Here is an 18,997-nt window from a genome sequence, read left to right as displayed (position 1 = left end):
ACATCTCCTGCTCACAGGCATGATGTCGGAATTCTGAAAATGAAGGACGCAGAGTCCCTGAGGGTCAGGACGATGCATAGGCTGGAGGTATCCCCCAGGGTCCACCTCAGATCCTGCGGGTGTCTCGCATTATTTTCAGTGTCTCAGGATGTTTATAATTCCTTCCAGGGCCTACCAGTATAAAGGCTACTCTCACATGGTGTTTTATTATTAGAGATCAAAACTGTCCCATATTCTCTTGCCTTCTACACAACCAAGTTCTATAGAATAGAAAATGTGTGCTATCGATAAAAGCCAGTATGGCATTAACCTTCGTGCTGCGTGGACAGGGCAGCCCAGCTCTATAACTACAGCTCGCCAATGACCGCACTCGGCCATGCCTTGGGGTCTTGCCTTCTGGGTGATAGATTTTATGTTAAATGTAGGGTCGTGTATTTTGCTCTTAGATATTTCAAGTAATCAATCCGCTGCGTGGGTGAAAGAGAAGCACGCCATTTTCAGACCTTCATCCCAAACAGTTGGCACTGGGTTCCAGCCCCTCCAGCTCGGCCCCGGGAGGACTGCGTGGCCTTCCACGTACCCGCCAGCAGGCCGATGAGCAGCATCACCACCCATCCTGACCAGGCATCCAGCAAACTCTTGATGAACTCCCATATGGACTCCTTACTTTTGCTGGTTATCTAGAAACAAAAAGACGCAGTCGTTGATCTGGATACATTTTCTAATTCTTGCTTCCTTCCCTGAAACTGTTTCCTCTGGAAAAAGGTGATTGAGAAAACTAATGTTATTAAGCAACCAAATTCCCACTCACGTCATCCTTCAGTTACCCACCGTGATGATAACATGGGCTTTCTAGTTCAGAGAACTACAAAGATGCCAGAGCAGTCTCCAAAGAATTAGAATCCCAAAAAATTCACTTAATTAAAAAAACTTACTAAGTGTGATTTGATCTTTGATTATTCAAAGGCCATTCTGAAAGGAGACAGCGATTGGGTGTCACCATTTTGAATAAGAATTACTATTTGAACTTACATTGTAAGGTCTGTTCACAAAAGAACCTCTTCAACAAAGACTTCATTTCCTTCTGTTGTTTTCAAGGGTAAATGTTAATGGCAAGCACTCTGAACGAGCTGGCATGGATCACGATTCCCAGGCAGATGGAGATGTCTACACACATTGGAAGAACGCCCCTTCGCCTCCCCGTGTTAACGGAATCCTACATTCCTCTGAGATGGTCATTGCCCTCATAAGCCTTTGGAGCAGGGCTGACAAACATTTTCTATAAAGGGACAGAAAGTATATATCCTCGGCTCTGCAGGTCAGATGGCCTCTGTCACAACTACTCACCTCTGCTGGTGGAGCACAAAAGGAGCCATAAAGAATGTGTGCATGAACGGGCGTGGCTGTGTTCCACTCAAACAACTTACAAGAACCGAGCCGACGGCCACGCTTCAGCCCCTGCTCCAGAGCGAAGGCTGCCCCATCTCCCACAGTCCTCCAGGTTGGAGCCAAGGGCTGGGCCATCCTCTGGACTCTGCCTCCCTCCCTACACATCTCTCTTCCTCCTTTCCCGGCCAACCGTGTGAAATGATGTGACACAGTCGCACTCTCAATGTCACTCCTCATCCTACTGTGAAGCTGCTCTCCCTGAGGTCACCAACAGCCCCCCACACTGTTGGTTCGACTCCTACTTTACCTCTCCATGGAGGGGGACGTGGCTAGCAGCCCTGACCTCGCCACTCTCTCCTCCTTTCACTTGTGCCCACTCTTTGCTGGTTCCCCTCTTTCACCTCCACCTGCTTCGTCTGAGTGTCCGTCACTGGCTCCCCATCTACCTCCCACTGTACCTAGTAAATCCGGGCATTGCCCAGGGTCCTAATTGCCTTCTTACTTCTCCCTCTATACACCCATGCCACTGTGGCCACTTCTAAAGCTTCAGCACCACTTGCATGCCAAGGATCCCTCATTCTCTAGCGCAGCCCTGACCTCGCCCTTGAACTGCACAGAGTTCTCTCCACCTGCCGACCACCCCCAGCTGCAGGCTGGACAAACAGCTCAAACACCAAGCAGCTGAAACAGAACTCATGACAGGACATCATGCCCTTCTGCCGACAGCCAGGGTGTCATCCTTGACTCCACTCCCCTCCTGACCCCAACACCCCCTCTCAAATCCCGTCAGTGGCTTGTTTGAATACCTCCTGACCCTGAGCCTCTCTCCACCTGAACTGCACTACCCTTTGTCAGACCTTCTTGCTCTTCCTCCTGAGCTAATTTCCAAGCTTCCTATTTCTCGCTTTACAATGCATCTTTCTTGTATTCTGGCCATCATTCCCAGTGTGGCCCCACTGCCCATGGTGCCAGACTCATCTCTATTCCTCCCCTTCCATGAATCCTCCACAGACCTCAGAGCTCCCTGACCTGCCCACATGTGCCATGCTCTTTCATGCCTCTGTGACTTAAAAAAGGGCCATTCCTGATTTTAGAATCCTTTCCCCTTTCTCTGCCTAGCAAACTCTTAGTCATGCTTCAAGACCCAACTGAAATGTCACCCTCTAGAAAACCCTTCCCTAACCATCCCTCCTAAATTATCCCCTAGCAATTAAGACATAACTTTATTGTTGCCTATTAACATATATATTGATTGCCAACTAGATGCCAGGCACTATAACATGTGCTTTCATACACACACAACCCCATTTATTCCTCAGCTATAATTACCTCCATCCTTACAGATGAGAAGACGGGGTCCAGAAATGGCAACCCAAAAAGTCATCCAGCCTGAAGGTGTCAAGGGCAGGATGTGCTCACTTTGTCTGGTTCCAGAGTCCCCTCATTACCTTCCATACCACACCTCTGTATGACACAGCCTCCCACCCAGAGCACCTGGTGTTATAATGATCTGTCCATGCCTCTGCCTCTCCCACTAGCCCTTCTCTTCTTCAGAACCTAGTTCAGAACATGACATGGGAACCTAAGCACCAGCTCCAGAACTGTCCAGTGAAAGCAAAGCCCAGCCACTGAGGGGATCCCCTTCCACATGTCACCACCTACCTTTCTGTGTCTGTCGGTGTCCCGAGACTTTTCCCTCAGCCAGTCGATGGTGTGGAAGTCCTCATACGTCCCCACATCAGGGAATGGCTCATCAAGGAAATCCATCAGGTTTCCAGAGCCACTCATCGCCCCTGCATTGACCATGCTAGTTACCCCTGGCAGAGAAAACCTGTGGTTAAAAACGTGTTAGCAGGACATCTGCACAGACACAGCAGAATAATCCACATGTACCCTTTTCTTGTATAAGAAAGAATTATTTCAGCATAGGTATCTCTCTGCTGTAATGAAATATATATATAGTGTGTCCTAGTCCGTTTGGGCTGCTGTACCAAAAACACCATAGACTGTGTGGCTTATAAACAACAGAAATTTATTTCTTACGGTTCTGGAGACCAGGAAGTGCAAGATCAAGGTGCCAGCAGATTCAACGTCTGGCGAGGGCCCAATTTCCAGAAAGTTCATAGACGGCCCTCTTCTCACTGTGTCCTCACATGGTGGAGGGGGCAAGGGAGCTCTCTGGGGTCTCTTTTATAAGGGGGACTTAATTCCATTCTTGAGGGCTCAGCCCTCACGACCTAATCCCCTCCCAAAGCCCCCACTTCCTAATACGCTCACAATGGGGATTAGGTTTCAACATAGGAATTTTGGGGGGACACAGACATTTAGTCCATAGCACCGTCAATTCTGGCTATGTGCGGTAGCTATGTTCTACAAAGTCACCATGAACACCAAATTAGTCAATACTGAAGCACCAGCCCTAAAAGAAACACAGGGGTAGGTTCCTGTGAGCCTCTGGTCACCACATTTTCATCAATTGATCAGTATGTAACCTTGTGTTATGTCTGTTTCTGTTTAAAGACACCTTACTGAATATATCTTGTCGATTCACTAACATGGAACTCACGAGCAACAGTGCTGTAACTTGTGCCTGAAGGAAGCTTATCTAAGACATATTTTCTCCATCAGGGACCTCCCAGCCTTCTTGCCCTTAGGAACACTAGAGGCAGTCCAGCACTGCATTTCAGGGCCATTGTAAACAACAAAATTACCAATAAAGAAGCGCAACAATGTGAAAAATATGTTACTAAACAGACTGTGAAAAGGACACTTGTTCACGGTCTGAGAGCTGAAACAAGATGGCAGCGTGCTGCCTTCTTCGACCTCAGCTAGGAATGTGCCTTGCTGGCAACTCAACCTTTTGCCACTCTGCACACGCACATGTCTGTGAAGGACCGGGAAAGTGCCACGTGTATTGACTTGGGGGTTACAAACAGACTTTAGCAAACAGGCAAATTCACACTTACGGAACCACAGATAACGAGGATCAAGCATACACATTTCTTAAAAATCTCAAGTTCTGCAAAACCAACGTGTCAAAATGGGAGGGCTGGAGGGGCAAACACGGTTGAAGCATACCACTCAAAATCAAATCACTGTAACCAAACCCCTAACTGGTTCTCCTGGGAGATAAAGCAGACCACGCAGGCAGACAGCCTGTGTGGCTGTCATTGCAGATTTTCAATACGTACAACAGCAGAGTGAAAATGCTGGCAAGACTTTACCTAACTGGTGTGAGCCAAGGCAATACGCAGAAGGCAGTGGCTCTCTGCACAGGGGTGCCACCATGGAGATGGAGAAGGAGGCAGGACAACCTGCCACATGAGCCACGCTATGATCTGAATGTTTGTGTCCCCCAAAAGTTTGTATGTTGAAATCCTAACCCCCAATGTGATGGTATTAGGAGGTGGGGCCTTTGGGAGGTGCTTAGATCATGAGGGTAGAGGCCCTATGCTATAACAGGATCAGTGCCCTCCTAAGAAGAGATCCCACTGAGTCCCCTTGCCCCTTCCCCCATGTGAGGACACAACAACAAGAAGTCTGTGACTGGGAAGAGGGTCCTCATTCGATCGTGCTGGCACCCTGATCCTGGATGTCCAGCCTCCAGAACGGTGAGAAATAAATATCTGTAGTTCATAAGCCACCTGGTCTTTGGTATTTTTTTGTAGCAGCCGGAACAGACTAATACAAGCTGAGAGCCACGCCAGGCTGGCGGCACACTGCCCGGGGCAAGCAGCTCTGGGCGCAGGCACTCACTTGTAATTTTTCTTAAAATGCAGTCAAAAGGGCTCCTGCTGCCAGGGCAGTAGCATAGCCAAGGGTTTCTTCCTTTCCTGCCTAAGATAACAATTCCACTCCCACTATCCTGGCTCCCCTTGTCTGGAAAATAATCACAAAGAAACCAAGATAGCTTCCGTGTCATACCACCATCAGAGCCTGATTTACAGATCACAGACGAGCTGATTTGAGATGCAGAAAATGCTTTTGCAGCAGGACCACTGCCCACCACCAGTTAGCAGAAAAAATACCACATTCTTACAAAGACAAGAGGCTGGAATACACACTAAATAAAAATTACTTTGGCAAAGAGCATGGAAATTTGAATTATAGGACAAGGACCACAAAAGTGCTGGAATAGATGGTTAAATAGGTGAAGGGTAGTTATAAAAATATTTGAGCACAGGCTTCTCTCATTGCTTTATGTATTTTTATATCTGGAGGACCCAACCATGACCTGATGAAAGTGCATTTTAATCAAATTGAAAAGTCACTATGGGCAAAATGATTGCCTTACAAGCAATAAAGTGACCATAGTGATCAATTTATTGACCATCTGAGCAACTTAGCTGTTTTAAAACTTCGAGAGTTCGAGGTTTGAGCCATGCCAAGCTGAAAACTATACATGTTGATGAGCACCCAGGGAAGAATCATGTTGCATAAGTCAGTAGCAACCAATAATAAAAGGGAAGGAGTAAAATTAGAAAGCAAAGATTTCATTCTCATTTCTACAAAAACAAGATGTACTGTGACAGCCTTGTGTTATATATGGTAAAGAAAACCTCTGATGGGAAAGATAAGACAGCAGGCTGTTGACCCACAATGGGGAGCCCTTGTGAGAAAAACTGAGCCAGCAGATAGAAGAATTGCAGAGACTTGGGCATTCTATTAAAAAGGAGTTTGTGTTACCTAAAATTTAACCAAATCTCTAGTCAAGTAACAACTCCAGGTAATAATGGTTGAAACAAAAAGTCACTCTGTAAAACAATTACATCTTTAAGCTTGTATGGAGCATGTCACGGTCATGAAAATCAAACACATAATTGGTAAAGGAAAATAAACACGATCTAACCTATAGATCTAATCAGGGGCTTCCCTGGGGCCCCAGAGGGAGGTAGTGACATCACTTCTGAGGTTGAGATTAAGAAAGACAGGAGGGAGGAGTGACGTCAGCATCATGGCGGAGTGAGGTGTTCTTTGTCTCTCAACTCTAAGTTACAACTAAACAGACATTCATTAAACAGAGGATTCCCTACACAGCACAACAGGATGACTGAGAGATCCATGCAGCTATACATCTGAAGGTAGGTGGACTGGACCCCCAGGAAGCAGTGGAACTAGAGAAGTGGCCCCCTCCTGCTCCTGGGTGGAAGCAATACAGGTTGCCGATCCTCACACAGCACCCAGCGCAACTGTGAGTGGAGGCAGGGGCAGCCTGGCCCATGAGTGAATGCTTGCGGAGCGGTGGCAGCCCCGCCCATGTGAGTGCAACCCACTGAAAGGCGGTGGCCCAGCCCATGCAAAGGCACCCTGTCAAGCGACTGTGGCTGGGCACACACAAATGCAAAGCAGCCCGATCAGCACAACTACGAGCAGATGAGGGAGAAACAGAAAAAACAGGCCCTGCCCCCCGCCCAGAGGTGCCAGGTGGAATCTGCAACCAAAAGCAACAGGAACCACAGCAGAACTGGTGACTCAGCCCCCAGTGGTGACAACCTCGACACCAGCTCCACCAGCAGCAGGGGCTGTATACAAGTCCCCGGGTTGCCATGAACACACCACCCCTGGCAACCAGCATCCTAAGACAACCCGGGAACAGCAGCACAGGTGGTGCATGAGACAGCAGCATCTGAGCCTGTGGAGAGCCAGTGGAGGAACATGAGACCCAGATGACCAGATCCAAAGTAAACAAAGCTGTACCTAAATAAGAGAAGGTGATACTACCACAAAAGCACCAGCAGAGGATCAATTCATCAAACACCATGAAGAACTACAGTAACACTGCAGAACAGAAGGAAAATGCCAACTCCCAGAAACCAAACCTGAAGTCACAGAAGATTACAATCTAACTGACAGAGAATTCAAAATGGCCATCATAAAGGAACTCAATGAGTTACAAAAAACCTCAGAAAGACAGTTCAGTGAGCTCAGGAATAAAATTAATGAACAGAAGGAGTACTTCACCAAAGAGACTGAAGCTCTAAAAGAAAAACCAAACAGAAATTCTGGATATAAAGAACACATGAGATAAAAAAAAAATAATGTATAAAGCATAAAAAAACAGAACAGACCTTATAAAGGAGAGAATTACTGATCTCGAAGACAGAAACCTAGAAAGACTTCAGGTGGAGGAGAAGAGACAACTAAGATTTTTTTAATGTTTTTTGCTAAGGAAGATTAGCCCTGAACTACAATGTGTTGCCAATCTTCCTCCACTTTATATGTGAGTCACTACTACAGCATGGCTGACAAGTGGTGTAGGTCCACACCCAGGATCCAAACCTTTGAACCAGGGCTGCCCAAGCAGAGCACACCAAACTTAACCATTACACCACCAGGTCAGCCCTGTAAGTTTTTAAAAAATGAAGAAATTCTTCTAGAAATATCCAACTCAATTAGGAAAAGTAACATAAGGATTATAGTTATCCCAGAAAGAGAAGTAAGGGAGAAAGGAGCAGAGAGCTTGTTCAAAGAAATAATAGCTGAGAACTTCCCAAATCTGGGGAAAGAACTGGACATGCAAGTACACGAAGCTAATATAACCCCTAATTACATCAATGTAAAAAGACCTTCTCCAAGGCACATAACACTAAAACTGTCAAAAGTCAATGACGGGCTGGCCCCGTGGTCAAGTGGCTAAGTTCACATGCTCCACTTAGGCAGCCCAGTTTGGATCCTGGGTGAGGACCTGGCACCACTCATCGAGCCATGCTGAGGCGGCGTCCCACAGGCCACAACTAGAAGGACCCACAACTAAAAATATACAACTATGTACTGGGTGGATTTGGGGAGAAAAAGGAAAAATAAACTCTTTAAAAAAAAAAAAGCCAATGACAAAGAAAAAATATTAAGGGCAGCAAGAAAGAAGAAAATAACCTATAGAGGAACCCCCATCAGGCTTTCAGCAGATTTCTCAGCAGAAATCTTACAGGCTAGGAGAGAATGGAATGATACATTCAAAATACTAAAAGACAAAAGCTATCAGCCAAGAATACTCTGTTCAGTGAAATCATCCTTCAGATATGACAGAGAAATAAAAGCTTTCCCAGATAAACAAAAGCTGAGGGAGTTCATCACCACTAGATCTGCCTTACAAGAAATGCAAAGGTTTACAAAGCTTTGAGCAAGGAGGTAAGTAAACAAAATCAGAAAACTGAAGCTATCAGAATAGGTTAGCAAAGAATTATAACGTAAGAGATAAAGGGAAAGAAAGCATCAAAAACTACTATAAACACTTCAATTTAGTCACAAACTCAGAAAACAAAAAAGAATAATTTGTGACAATGAAAACATAGAAGGGGAAGAGGAAAGGGATGGAACCTGCTTAGGCTAATAGAGATAAGAGGGTATCAGAGAATGGACTATCTCATATATTAGATAAATATTTTTTCTTTTTGTGAGGAAGATTGGCCCTGAGCTAACATCTGTTGCCAATCTTCCTCTTTTTGCTTGAGGAAGACTGTTGCTGAGCTAACATCTGTGCCAATCTTCCTCTACTTCACGTGGGATGCTGCCACAGTATGGCTTGACAGTGCTAGGTCCATGCCCAGGATCGAAAACCATAAACCCCAGGCCGCCAAAGCAGAGTGCGCAAACTAACCACTACGCCACTGGGCTGGCCCCCATATGAGATCATTTATACAAACCTCATGGTAACCACAAAACAAAAAATCAGAGCAGACTCACAAATCATAAATAAAGAGAAAATTGAGAAAACCACCAAACTGAAATGGCATTCAGAAATACAAGGGAAAAGAAACAATGGAAATATAGAAAAACCTGAAAATAAGAGATAAAATAATAGTATTAAGCCCTCGTATATCACTAATCACTCTAAATGTAAACGGACGGAATTCTCCAATAAAAAGACACAGAGTGGCTGGATGGATTAAAAAACAAGACCAATTAAAAAACAAGACAAATAATATGTTGCCTCCAGAAAACACACCTCAGCTCTAAAGACAAACACAGGCTCAGAGTGAAGGGATGGAAGACAATACTCCAAGCAAATGGCAAGGAAAAGAAGGCAAGCATAGCCATACTTATCTCAGACAAAGTAGATTTCAAGATAAAAAAGGGGCTGGCCCCATGGCTGAGTGGTTAAGTTCACAGGTTCCACTTCAGCAGCCCAGGGTTTCGCTGGTTCGGATCCTGGGTGCAGACATGGGACCGCTCATCAGGCCATGTTGAGGTGGCGTCCCACATGCCACAACTAGAAGGACCCACAACTAAAATATACAATTATGTACTGGGGGGATTTGGGGAGAAAAAGCAGGAAAAAAAGAAGATTGGCAACAGTTGTTAGCTCAGGTGCTAATCTTTAAAAAAAATAAAAGATAAAAAAGATAATGAGAGACAAAGAGGGGCAGTATATAATGATAAAAACGACACTCCATCAAGAGGACATAACACTTATGAATATATATGCACCTAACACAGGAGCACCGACATACATAAAGCAACTATTAACAGACTTAAAGAGAGAAACTAACAACAACATAATAATAGTAAGGGACCTCAACACCCTACTTACGTCAATGGATAGATCATCCAGACAGCAAGTCAACAAGGAAACAGTGGCCTTAAATGAAACACTGGACCAGATGGACTTCACAGATATATAGAGAACACTCCATCCAAAAAACAGCAGAATACACATTCTTCTCAAGGTCACATGGAACATTCTCAAAGACAGACCATATGTTGGGAAACAAGGCAAGCTTCAATAAATTTAAGAAGATTGAAATCATATCAAGTATCTTTTCCAACCACAATGCTGTGAAACTAGAAATCAACTACAAGAAAGAAGCTGAGGGTCCAGCCCCAAGGCCAAGTGGTTGAGTTCACGCTCCACTTCGGTGGCCCAGGGTTTCACTGGTTTGGATCCTGGGTGCAGACATGGCACCGTTCATCAAGCCATGCTGAGGGAGCATCCCACACAGCTCAACCAGAGGCACTCACAACTAGAATATACAACTATGTACTAGGGGGCTTGGGGAGAAGAAAAAAAAGAAGATTGGCAACAAGATGTTAGCTCAGGTGCCAACCTTTAAAAAAGAAAGAAAGAAAGAAGCTGGGAAAGTCACAAATATGTGGAGACTAAACAACATGCAACTGAATAATCATTAGATCAATGAAGAAATAAAAAACACCTGGAGACAAATGAAAATGACAATACAACATGTCAACCCATATGGCATGCAGCAAAAGTGGTACAAAGAGGGAAATTTATAGCAACATAGGCCTACCTCAACAAACAAGAAAAATCTCAAATAAGTAATCTTAAACTACACCTAAAAGAACCAGAAAAAGAAGAACAACCAAAGCACAAAGTCAGTAGAAGATGGGAAATAATAAAAATCAGAGCAGAAATAAATGAAATAGAGACTAAAAGAACAATAGAAAGGATCGATGAAACTAAGAGCTGATTCTTTGAGAAAATAAACAAAATTGACAAACCCTTAGCCAGACTAAGAAAAAAAGAGAAAAGGATCAAGTAAATAAAATTATAAATGAAAGAGGAGAAATTACAAAGGATACCACAGAAATACAAAAGATTAGAAGAGAATACTATGAAAAGCTATATGCCAACAAATTGGATAACCTAGAAGAAATGGATAAATTCCTAAACTCATACAACTTCCTAAAACTAAATCAAGAAAAAACGGAGAATCTGAATAGACCAATCACAAGTAAAGAGATTGAAACAGTAATCAAAAACCTCCCAAAAAAGAAAAGTCCAGGACCAAATGGCTTCCCTGGTGAATTCTACCAAACATTCAAAGAAGATTTAATACCTACCCTTCTCAAACTCTTCCAAAAATTCGAAGAGATCAGGATGTTTCCTAACTTATTCTATGAGGCCAACATTACCCTGATACCAAAACCAAACAAAGACAACACAAAAAAGGAAAATCACAGGCCAATATTGCTGATGAACATAGATGCAAAACTCCTCAACAAAATATTAGCAAATAGAATATAACAGTACATTAAGAGGATCACACACCATGATCAAGTGGGATTTATTTCAGGGATGTAGGGATGGTTCAACATTCACAAATCAATCAGTGTGATATACTACATTATCAAAATGAGGCATAAAAATCACGATCATCTCAATAGATGCAGAGAAAACATGGGGCAAGACAAAGACATCCATATTAGAAAGGAAGTAAAATTCTCTGTTCGCAGATGACACAATCTTACATAAAGAAAGCCCTAAAAACTCCACAAAAAAACCTGTTAGAACTCATAAACAAATTCAGTAAAGTTATAGAATACAAAATCAATATACAGGGCCTGGCCCGGTGGTGCAGTGGTTAAGTGCACACATTCCGCTTCGGCGGCCCAGGGTTCACCGGTTTGGATCCTGGGTGCAGACGTGGCACCGCTTGGCAAGCCATGCTGTCGCAGGCATCCCACGTACAAAAAGTAGAGGAAGATGGGCATGGATGTTAGCTCAGGGCCATTCTTCCTCAGCAAAAAAAGGAGGACTGGCAGCAGATGTTAGCTCAGAGCTAATCTTCCTCAAAAAGATAAGATAAAATAATTAAAAAATTAAAAATCAATATACATAAATCAGTTGTGTTTCTATACTCTAATAACTCAAAAATGAAATTAAGAAAACAATCCCATTTACAATAGCATCAAAGAGAATAAAATACTTAGGAATAGGGGCCGGCCCCGTGGCCGAGTGGTTAAGTCCATGCACTCTACTTCAGCGGCCCAGGGTTTCGCCAGTTCGAATCCTGGGCGCAGACATGGCACCACTCATCAAGCCACGCTGAGGCGGCGTCCCCCATACCACAACTAGAAGGACCCACAACTAAAAAAATACACAACTGTGTACCAGGGGGCTTTGGGAGAAAAAGGAAAAATAAAATCTGAAAAAAAAAATACTTAGGAGTAAACTTAACCAAGGAGATGAAAGATTTGTAAGCTGAAAGCTACAAAACATGGCTGAAAGAAATTAGACAACAAATAAATGGGAAGACATCCCATGTTCATGGACTGGAAGACTTAACATTGTTAAAATGTCTACACTGCCCAAAGCGATATACAGATTCACTGCAATTCCTATAAAAATCCCAATGGCATTTTTTACAGAAAGAGAAAAAACAATCCTAAAAATCATATGGAACCACAAAGGGCCCCAAATAGCCAAAGCAATCTTGAAAAGGAAGAACAAAGCTGGAGGCTTCACACTTTCTGATTTCAAAATATTATAAAGCTACACTAATCAAAATTGTATGGTACTGTCATAAAGACAGACATACAGACCAATGGAACAAAATAGAGAGCCCAGAAATAAACCTACGCATATATGGTCAACTGTTCTTCAACAAGGGCACCAAGACACACAACGGGGAAAGGATAGTCTCTTCAACAAGTGGCGCTGGGAAAACTAGATATCCACATGCAAAAGAATGAAATTGGACCCCTATCTTACACCATACTCAAATATCAGTTCAAAATGGATTAAAGATTTAGATGTAAGACCTGAAACTGTAAACTCCTAGAAGAAAACATAGGGGAAAAACTTGATAACATTGGCCTTGGTAATTATTTCTTGGATATAACACCAAAAGCACAGGCAACAAAAGCAAAAATAGAAAAGTGGGATTATATCAATTTAAAAAGCTTCTGCACAGCACAGGAAACAATCAACAGAGCAAAAAGACAACCTACAAAACGGGGAAAAATATTTGCAAACCACATATCTGATAAGGGGTTAATACCCATAATATATAAGGAACTCCTATAACACAATAGCAGAAAAACAAATAACAACATAAAAACGAGCAAAGGACTTGAATAAACATTTCTCCAAAGAAGATGTACCACTGGCCAACAGGTATATGAAATGATGCTCAACATCACTAATCATCTGGGAAATGCAAATCAAAACCACAATGAGATTTCACCTCACATCTGTTAGGACGGCCATTATCAAAACCACAAAAAATAACAAGTGTTGGTGAAGATGCGAAGTTGCAACCCTTGTGCATTATTGGAGAGAATGTAAAATGGTGCAGCCACTGTGGAAAACAGTATGGAGATATCTCAAAAAATTCAAAATAGAACTACCATACGATCCAGCCATCCCACTGCTGGGTATTTATCCAAAAGAACTGAAAGCAGGACCTTGAAGAGATCTCTGCACTCTCGTGTTCACTGCAGCATCATTCACGATAGGGCAGAACTAGTGAGGCCATTCAAACATCAATCTACGGCTGGCAGTTCAAATATCTGTTCCCGAACACTCCTCAAAGTCTTTACATTTATTACAGACTATTTTCTTTCAAGTGAAATCCATCTATTCAAAGTGGAAAGACCCCTAAATGAGAAATGTGTGTGAATCCCGTCTGGCTGTGTGGCCTCAGCTGACCCTCGCTGACCCTCACCACTCACCTTTCAAAAACCGAAGCGCGTGAACCAGAGACTGAAACGTAGTACCAGCCCCTGTCACCCTCACTGGGACAAGCAAACATTTTTCAATTAATCAAAATTATTTGTGTCTGCCACAGAAACTGGTTAAGCCTGTGGGACTTTCCAGAAATTTCAGAGCTATCTTCACTGCCAGCTATTCATATCAATCATTATAGAGCATAAAAGCTGAGTCCACGGTCAGACCTTGGTTAGATGGCACCTAGAAAAAAAATCCAAAAACAGCTTCATTTCTTACAGATTTTCCATAAGCTCCAAGAACGAATCACAAACAGCCTTTATGAAATCCCTTTTCTTGCAATCTACGTAGATTACATGAGGCACAGAACTCAGGGGCTGATGGCTGCTGGACGCCAGCTCCTTGGTGCTGGCCGCTGCTCTAAAGGCCACCAGGCTGCATGTCCCGTCTCAGAGGGGGTGTCACTGCACCGCATGACCACCAGATGGTGCTGTGCAAGCAGCCCTTCTGCCTAGAGCAGCCTACAGTCCACTGGGGAAGCTCCTGTCCCGCCAGGAAGCACAGGCGGGGGCTGCCTCCTCCTTCCTCCATCTGCTCCAACGCGTAACCCCACCTCCACCCAAAGAGAAGGCAGGACCACTCCTTCCCTCCGCCTCCTTTCACCATAACTCCTACCTCAGAGCACGGGCACCTCGCCCCTCCACAGCCCACAGCTGTGGCTCTGGGCCCTGAGTACTCAAGGGTAACGCCCTCTGACTCCTGGCCACTGTGTCACCTTCAGTGGCTTCTCTTCTCTGACCCACCCTCTGACTCAAGTGCTTCCCAAAACATGCTCACAATGGATGAGTCCTGAACACAGCATGTTGCCTAAGAGTCGGGACACATCAGAATACACACTGTGTGAATCCGTTTATAGGGAGGTAGAGAAATGATTTCATATGTTGAGTGGTGACATGGGTGTTTCTTTTACAATCTATTAAGCCATACATTTAGGTGTTACACACTTTTTAACATGCTTGCTATATTTGTAACTTTAAGAAGTGTTTAAAAGTGTGGCCTGGGCATCAGTGAACGCAGTCTCAGGTTTCCCGCCGCGGTTTTTGCCTGGGCCATCCATTCCTTCTGGCGTCAGTACTGTCTTTTTTCTTTGGAGCACAAGCCTTTCCCCACTCTCGTGGATCCTCGAGGTGCAGGTAGAGAGGACTACACGGGAAAGAAAACCTCTGGTTAGATGGGAAGGGACTTCGGGGCTGTGCAAAAAAGCTCACTTTCTCTTGAGGCACAAAAGTGTTTTGAGAAGACCAGCATGTTCTAAAGTAGCCCTTGGACAACAATGTGGAGGGCAGCCTGGAGGGGGAGGTATGGAAAGGGTTGATGTAAAAGCACTGAGGCTGAAAGCGGGGCCCGGGAGGCGTCAGGAAGGGCCTGGGCTCTGTGGTCACATGCGGCACACCCTCAGCCCTGCAGGCTGCCCACCGTGACCGGGCTAACGAGCCAGCCTGCACCACATGCCACTCACCAGGTACTTGCTACACGAGCTTGTCACGGGATGAAAGCTCAGCGGAGCACTTGGCTACACATAGGAGTGCAAGAGTGGGCCGCAGCAGCCACTTCTGCCCCTCCCCTCCGCCTTCATTTGGTAACAAAGCTGGCCCCTGGCTTCCAGTGTGGGCACGTGACAGATGCTAGCCAACAGCCGGGTACAGTGACTAGCTGTGGGGGTGACCATGGGACACAGAGACCATATACGGACAACAGGAAAAAGGAGGTCTCTCTTCCCAGGGGTGGCTGGCCTGGGAACCACTACCCCTACCGAGTGTCTACAGCAGGGAGAAGAGGCTAGGTGGCAGAGACCAAAGATAAACAGACCAGAGGCTCCCAACAGAAGTGATTCTGCCTTCAGGGAACATTGGGCAATGTCTGGCGACATTTGTCACAAGTGATGGGGGTGCTCCTGGCATCTAGTGGGTGGGGGCCAGGGATGCTGCTCAACAGCCTGCAGTGCCCCACAGAGCCCCAGCATAAAGGATTATGCAGCCCCAAATGCCGCTAGTGCTGGGGTGGGAAACCTCTGCCTTAATTCCAAAATGGATCAAATGAGCCTTTCGGACATTTCCCCTTGGCGGATGTATTTGGCATCCCCAGACACTTGGCAATGCCTGGAGACACCCTGGGTTCTCATAATTGGGGAGAGGGTACTGCTGACATCAAGAGGGTAGAGGCCTAGAATGCCAATAAACATCCTAAATGCACAGGATGGCCCCACAGCAAAGAATGACCCAGCTCCAAATGTCAACAGTGACAGGATGAGAAACTCTGAAACAAACAAGCAAGAGATGCACAGAGAACCTTCCAGCTCCTGAGGCCCAGCTTCCCTGGATTCCACCAATGTCCAGGGTTCTTCCGCAGCTCTGTCACCTAGACCAGTGCGTCTCACGCTTTCCTGTACACCTGTACCACTGGGCGCCTTCCTAAAATGCGGCTTCCGATTCAGCAGGTCTGGGGTGGGGCCTGAGACTCTGCGTTTCTCACAAGCTCCCAGCAAGGCTGATGCTGCCGGTCTGTGGACCACACTTTGAATAAAGAACAGGGACCAGGCTGAAGTGAGAACCGTGGGGAGAGGGACGGGAGCAGGGGACAGAGACAGAACCGCAGCGCGAGGAGAGTAATACAGAGGCAGAGGGCGGCAGAGCACGGTGACGCGGGGGCCAGGGGAGCGGAACTTCAGGGGCGCAGTCGGCAGCGCCAGTGCATTTTGTTGCAATAATTATTTACAAGCTTGCTTCCTCCCGTATTTGACTGTGAGCTCTTTGAGGGCAGAGGCCTGTGTTACTCACCCTTATGTACTATCTGGACCTTTACAGAAGCGCCTGCTACGCCCCCTCTACAGAGTCATATCCACCAAACCTAAAAAGCTTAGCCAACCGCATATACTACCTCTGCTCTACAAAGAGCGCCATTAATACCTTACCCATCCACAGATCTAAAACTCTGTCACGCAGTCAGCTGAATGCTTTGGACATCACTGCACAGACATGCTCGAGAACACGTATGAGAAAGCTATTTTATCAGTGCATATACAGAGGACAAAAAGAACGTGTAAAGCAAACTGAAGTCGTGAGACGTGTAAAACCCAAGTGGCTTTGAAACACGGACTCCATCACCTCTTACGCACACCATCTCCCACAGTTGTACCGTGTGGAGCAAGGCAAGTCTGAAGGGCGTGACTGGCTTCCCCTACCAGGTCTGGGGGAGGTTTTTAACTGCTCAATTCATCTTGAGTCTTCCCTTATTCCTTTTCATCCATGAAAAAAGTTGGGCTGACAGAGAGAGAGTTCGTCTCCTCAGTGCAGCTGGTGGGCATCCTGGCTGATATCCGACCACAGGCATCTGACACAGCATTGCTGGGGCCCCCGGGAGTGGACTTGGAACCCGTGACAGCGCCTAAAAGCACCACAGGCTGACAGTTCCTCCAGAGCCCCACGAGGCAAACCCTTCTTCGCCATTCTGATGCAACTGGAGGTGGGGAGAGCTCAACAAGGGAACTGGTTTAAAACGCCCTTTAAACTCTCTCAAGAAATTTCTCTGAAATAAATTTTTATTAGCTGACCAGAACATTTACTGTAGGAAATCCTGTTCTACAAAACGATTTAAACTATTCAACTACAACCCCACAGACAAGGAGCTCAACAAACCCCAAGCACCAAAAAAAAAAAAAAAACCCTAACGATATTGGTTACCCAGGTGTGCTCACTTTGCGAAAATTCACCAAACTGTACACTTACGCTTTACACACTTTTCTGAACATATATTTGAATAAAAGCTTTACTAAAGGTCATCCAAAAAAGCCAGCAGCTAGAATGAAAGCTCACTGCCGCACTTTACAAAAGTTAGATTTTTAGTCGGCATACTGTAACACTTCTCTGAGTGTCTGTGAAATACTTTCTTTCTCTTTTAAAATACCTATTGCATCTTCTCTTACAAAAATCATCTCACAGTGAAATAACTCAGGTCAAAAGTCTGGACCCTCTGACAAAGCAAAGGCACTGGGGTTGGCAAACCCTCCATGCAGTGGGCAGAGGACATGGACTCCATGCTGAATTCCAGGCTCCACTGTGCAGGAGGCGAGGGGGAGATGCCCACATGGAAAGTTACATCCCACAGTCGAAATCCTAGGTTCTTGAAGTGACAGCCAGACATCCAAACCCCACTGGCATCTGAGGGCTACTGTACCGGAGTCTGCAGACGGTGAGGACAGACACGGGGATATACATTTTCATGAAATATAGGCAGGTGCCCATTTACTTAAAATCAATACACTCAAACTCATCACCAACATGCCCTAACTTATTACCAATACACCTAAATCTTACATGAAACTCCTCTCCTCCCCAACCCAAAAGAGAGGACACCATCAACAAACACAGAGCCATCAGAGAGAAGTCGAGCTCCAGAAGGGGTAGGAGGGAGGCAGCCACGCCTGGGGAGCTGACCTGAGGTGAGGCCAGCACTAAGCTTCCCCTCCCAGAAAACTCTGGGCTCTTACCAGTTGTATCAGCTATCCAATGCTGTGTAACAAATTACTCCAGAACTTAGCATCTTAAAACAACAAACATATATGATCTTACAGTTTCCAGGGGTCAGGAATTCAGGAGCAGTGTCATTAGGTCTTTCTGGCGCGAGGTCTCTCAAGAGGTTGTAGCCAAGCTGTTGGCCGTGGCTGTGGTTATCTGAAGGTCTGACAGGGGCAGGAGGACCCACTTCCATGTTGGCCCCCTGATATGGCTCACAAGTTCATGCTGGCTGTTGGCAGGAGGCCTCAGTTCTGCTCCATCCTGGCATCTCCACAGGGCTGCTTGAGTGTCCTCAGGACATGGCAGGTAGCTTCCTCCAGAGCAGGTGATCCAAGGGAGCAAGGTAGAAGCAGCAGTCCCTCATGACCTAGCCTCAGAAGTCACACACCATCACTTCCACTGCATCCTATTGGCGGCACAGGTCAGCCCTCAGTAATTCAGTGTGGCAGGGGACTGCACGTGGGCGTGAACACCAGGAGGCAGGGTCACCAGGGCCCATCTTGGAGGCTAGCTCCCACACCAGTCAAAGCTTTTCACCTCACCTTTCCAGCTTGCCTGAAACCCTGAAGCCCACCCCCCCCCCCCACCCCGCCAATTTCAAGTTCATTTGAGAGAATGGAGGCTCACG

At 45.5% G+C, this 18,997-nt stretch overlaps 1 protein-coding gene across 4 annotated transcripts in view; it reads right to left on the bottom strand.

Moving 5' to 3' along the window:
* CLCN4 (chloride voltage-gated channel 4) overlaps positions 1 to 18,997 on the bottom strand; it is a 68,100-nt gene that overhangs the window by 34,428 nt on the left and 14,675 nt on the right. For 2 of the 4 annotated variants that reach the window (XM_014855397.3, XM_070502046.1), the window contains 2 exons: positions 3,052 to 3,206; positions 581 to 680 (listed from right to left, as the gene is read on the bottom strand). In XM_014855397.3, the coding sequence (XP_014710883.1) occupies positions 581 to 680; positions 3,052 to 3,195 (244 nt within the window). In that variant the 5' untranslated portion in view covers positions 3,196 to 3,206. Of the gene's footprint in view, positions 1 to 580; positions 681 to 3,051; positions 3,221 to 13,800; positions 14,039 to 14,799; positions 14,999 to 18,997 lie in introns of all 4 variants that reach the window. The other 2 variants (XM_070502045.1, XM_014855393.3) reach the window with 2 other exon arrangements.

Source organism: Equus asinus, chromosome X (assembly GCF_041296235.1).
Source record: "Equus asinus isolate D_3611 breed Donkey chromosome X, EquAss-T2T_v2, whole genome shotgun sequence".
NCBI lineage: Eukaryota > Metazoa > Chordata > Mammalia > Perissodactyla > Equidae > Equus > Equus asinus.
The sequence above is the reverse complement of the archived record's forward strand: the minus strand, read 5'-3'. Positions and strand labels throughout refer to the sequence as shown.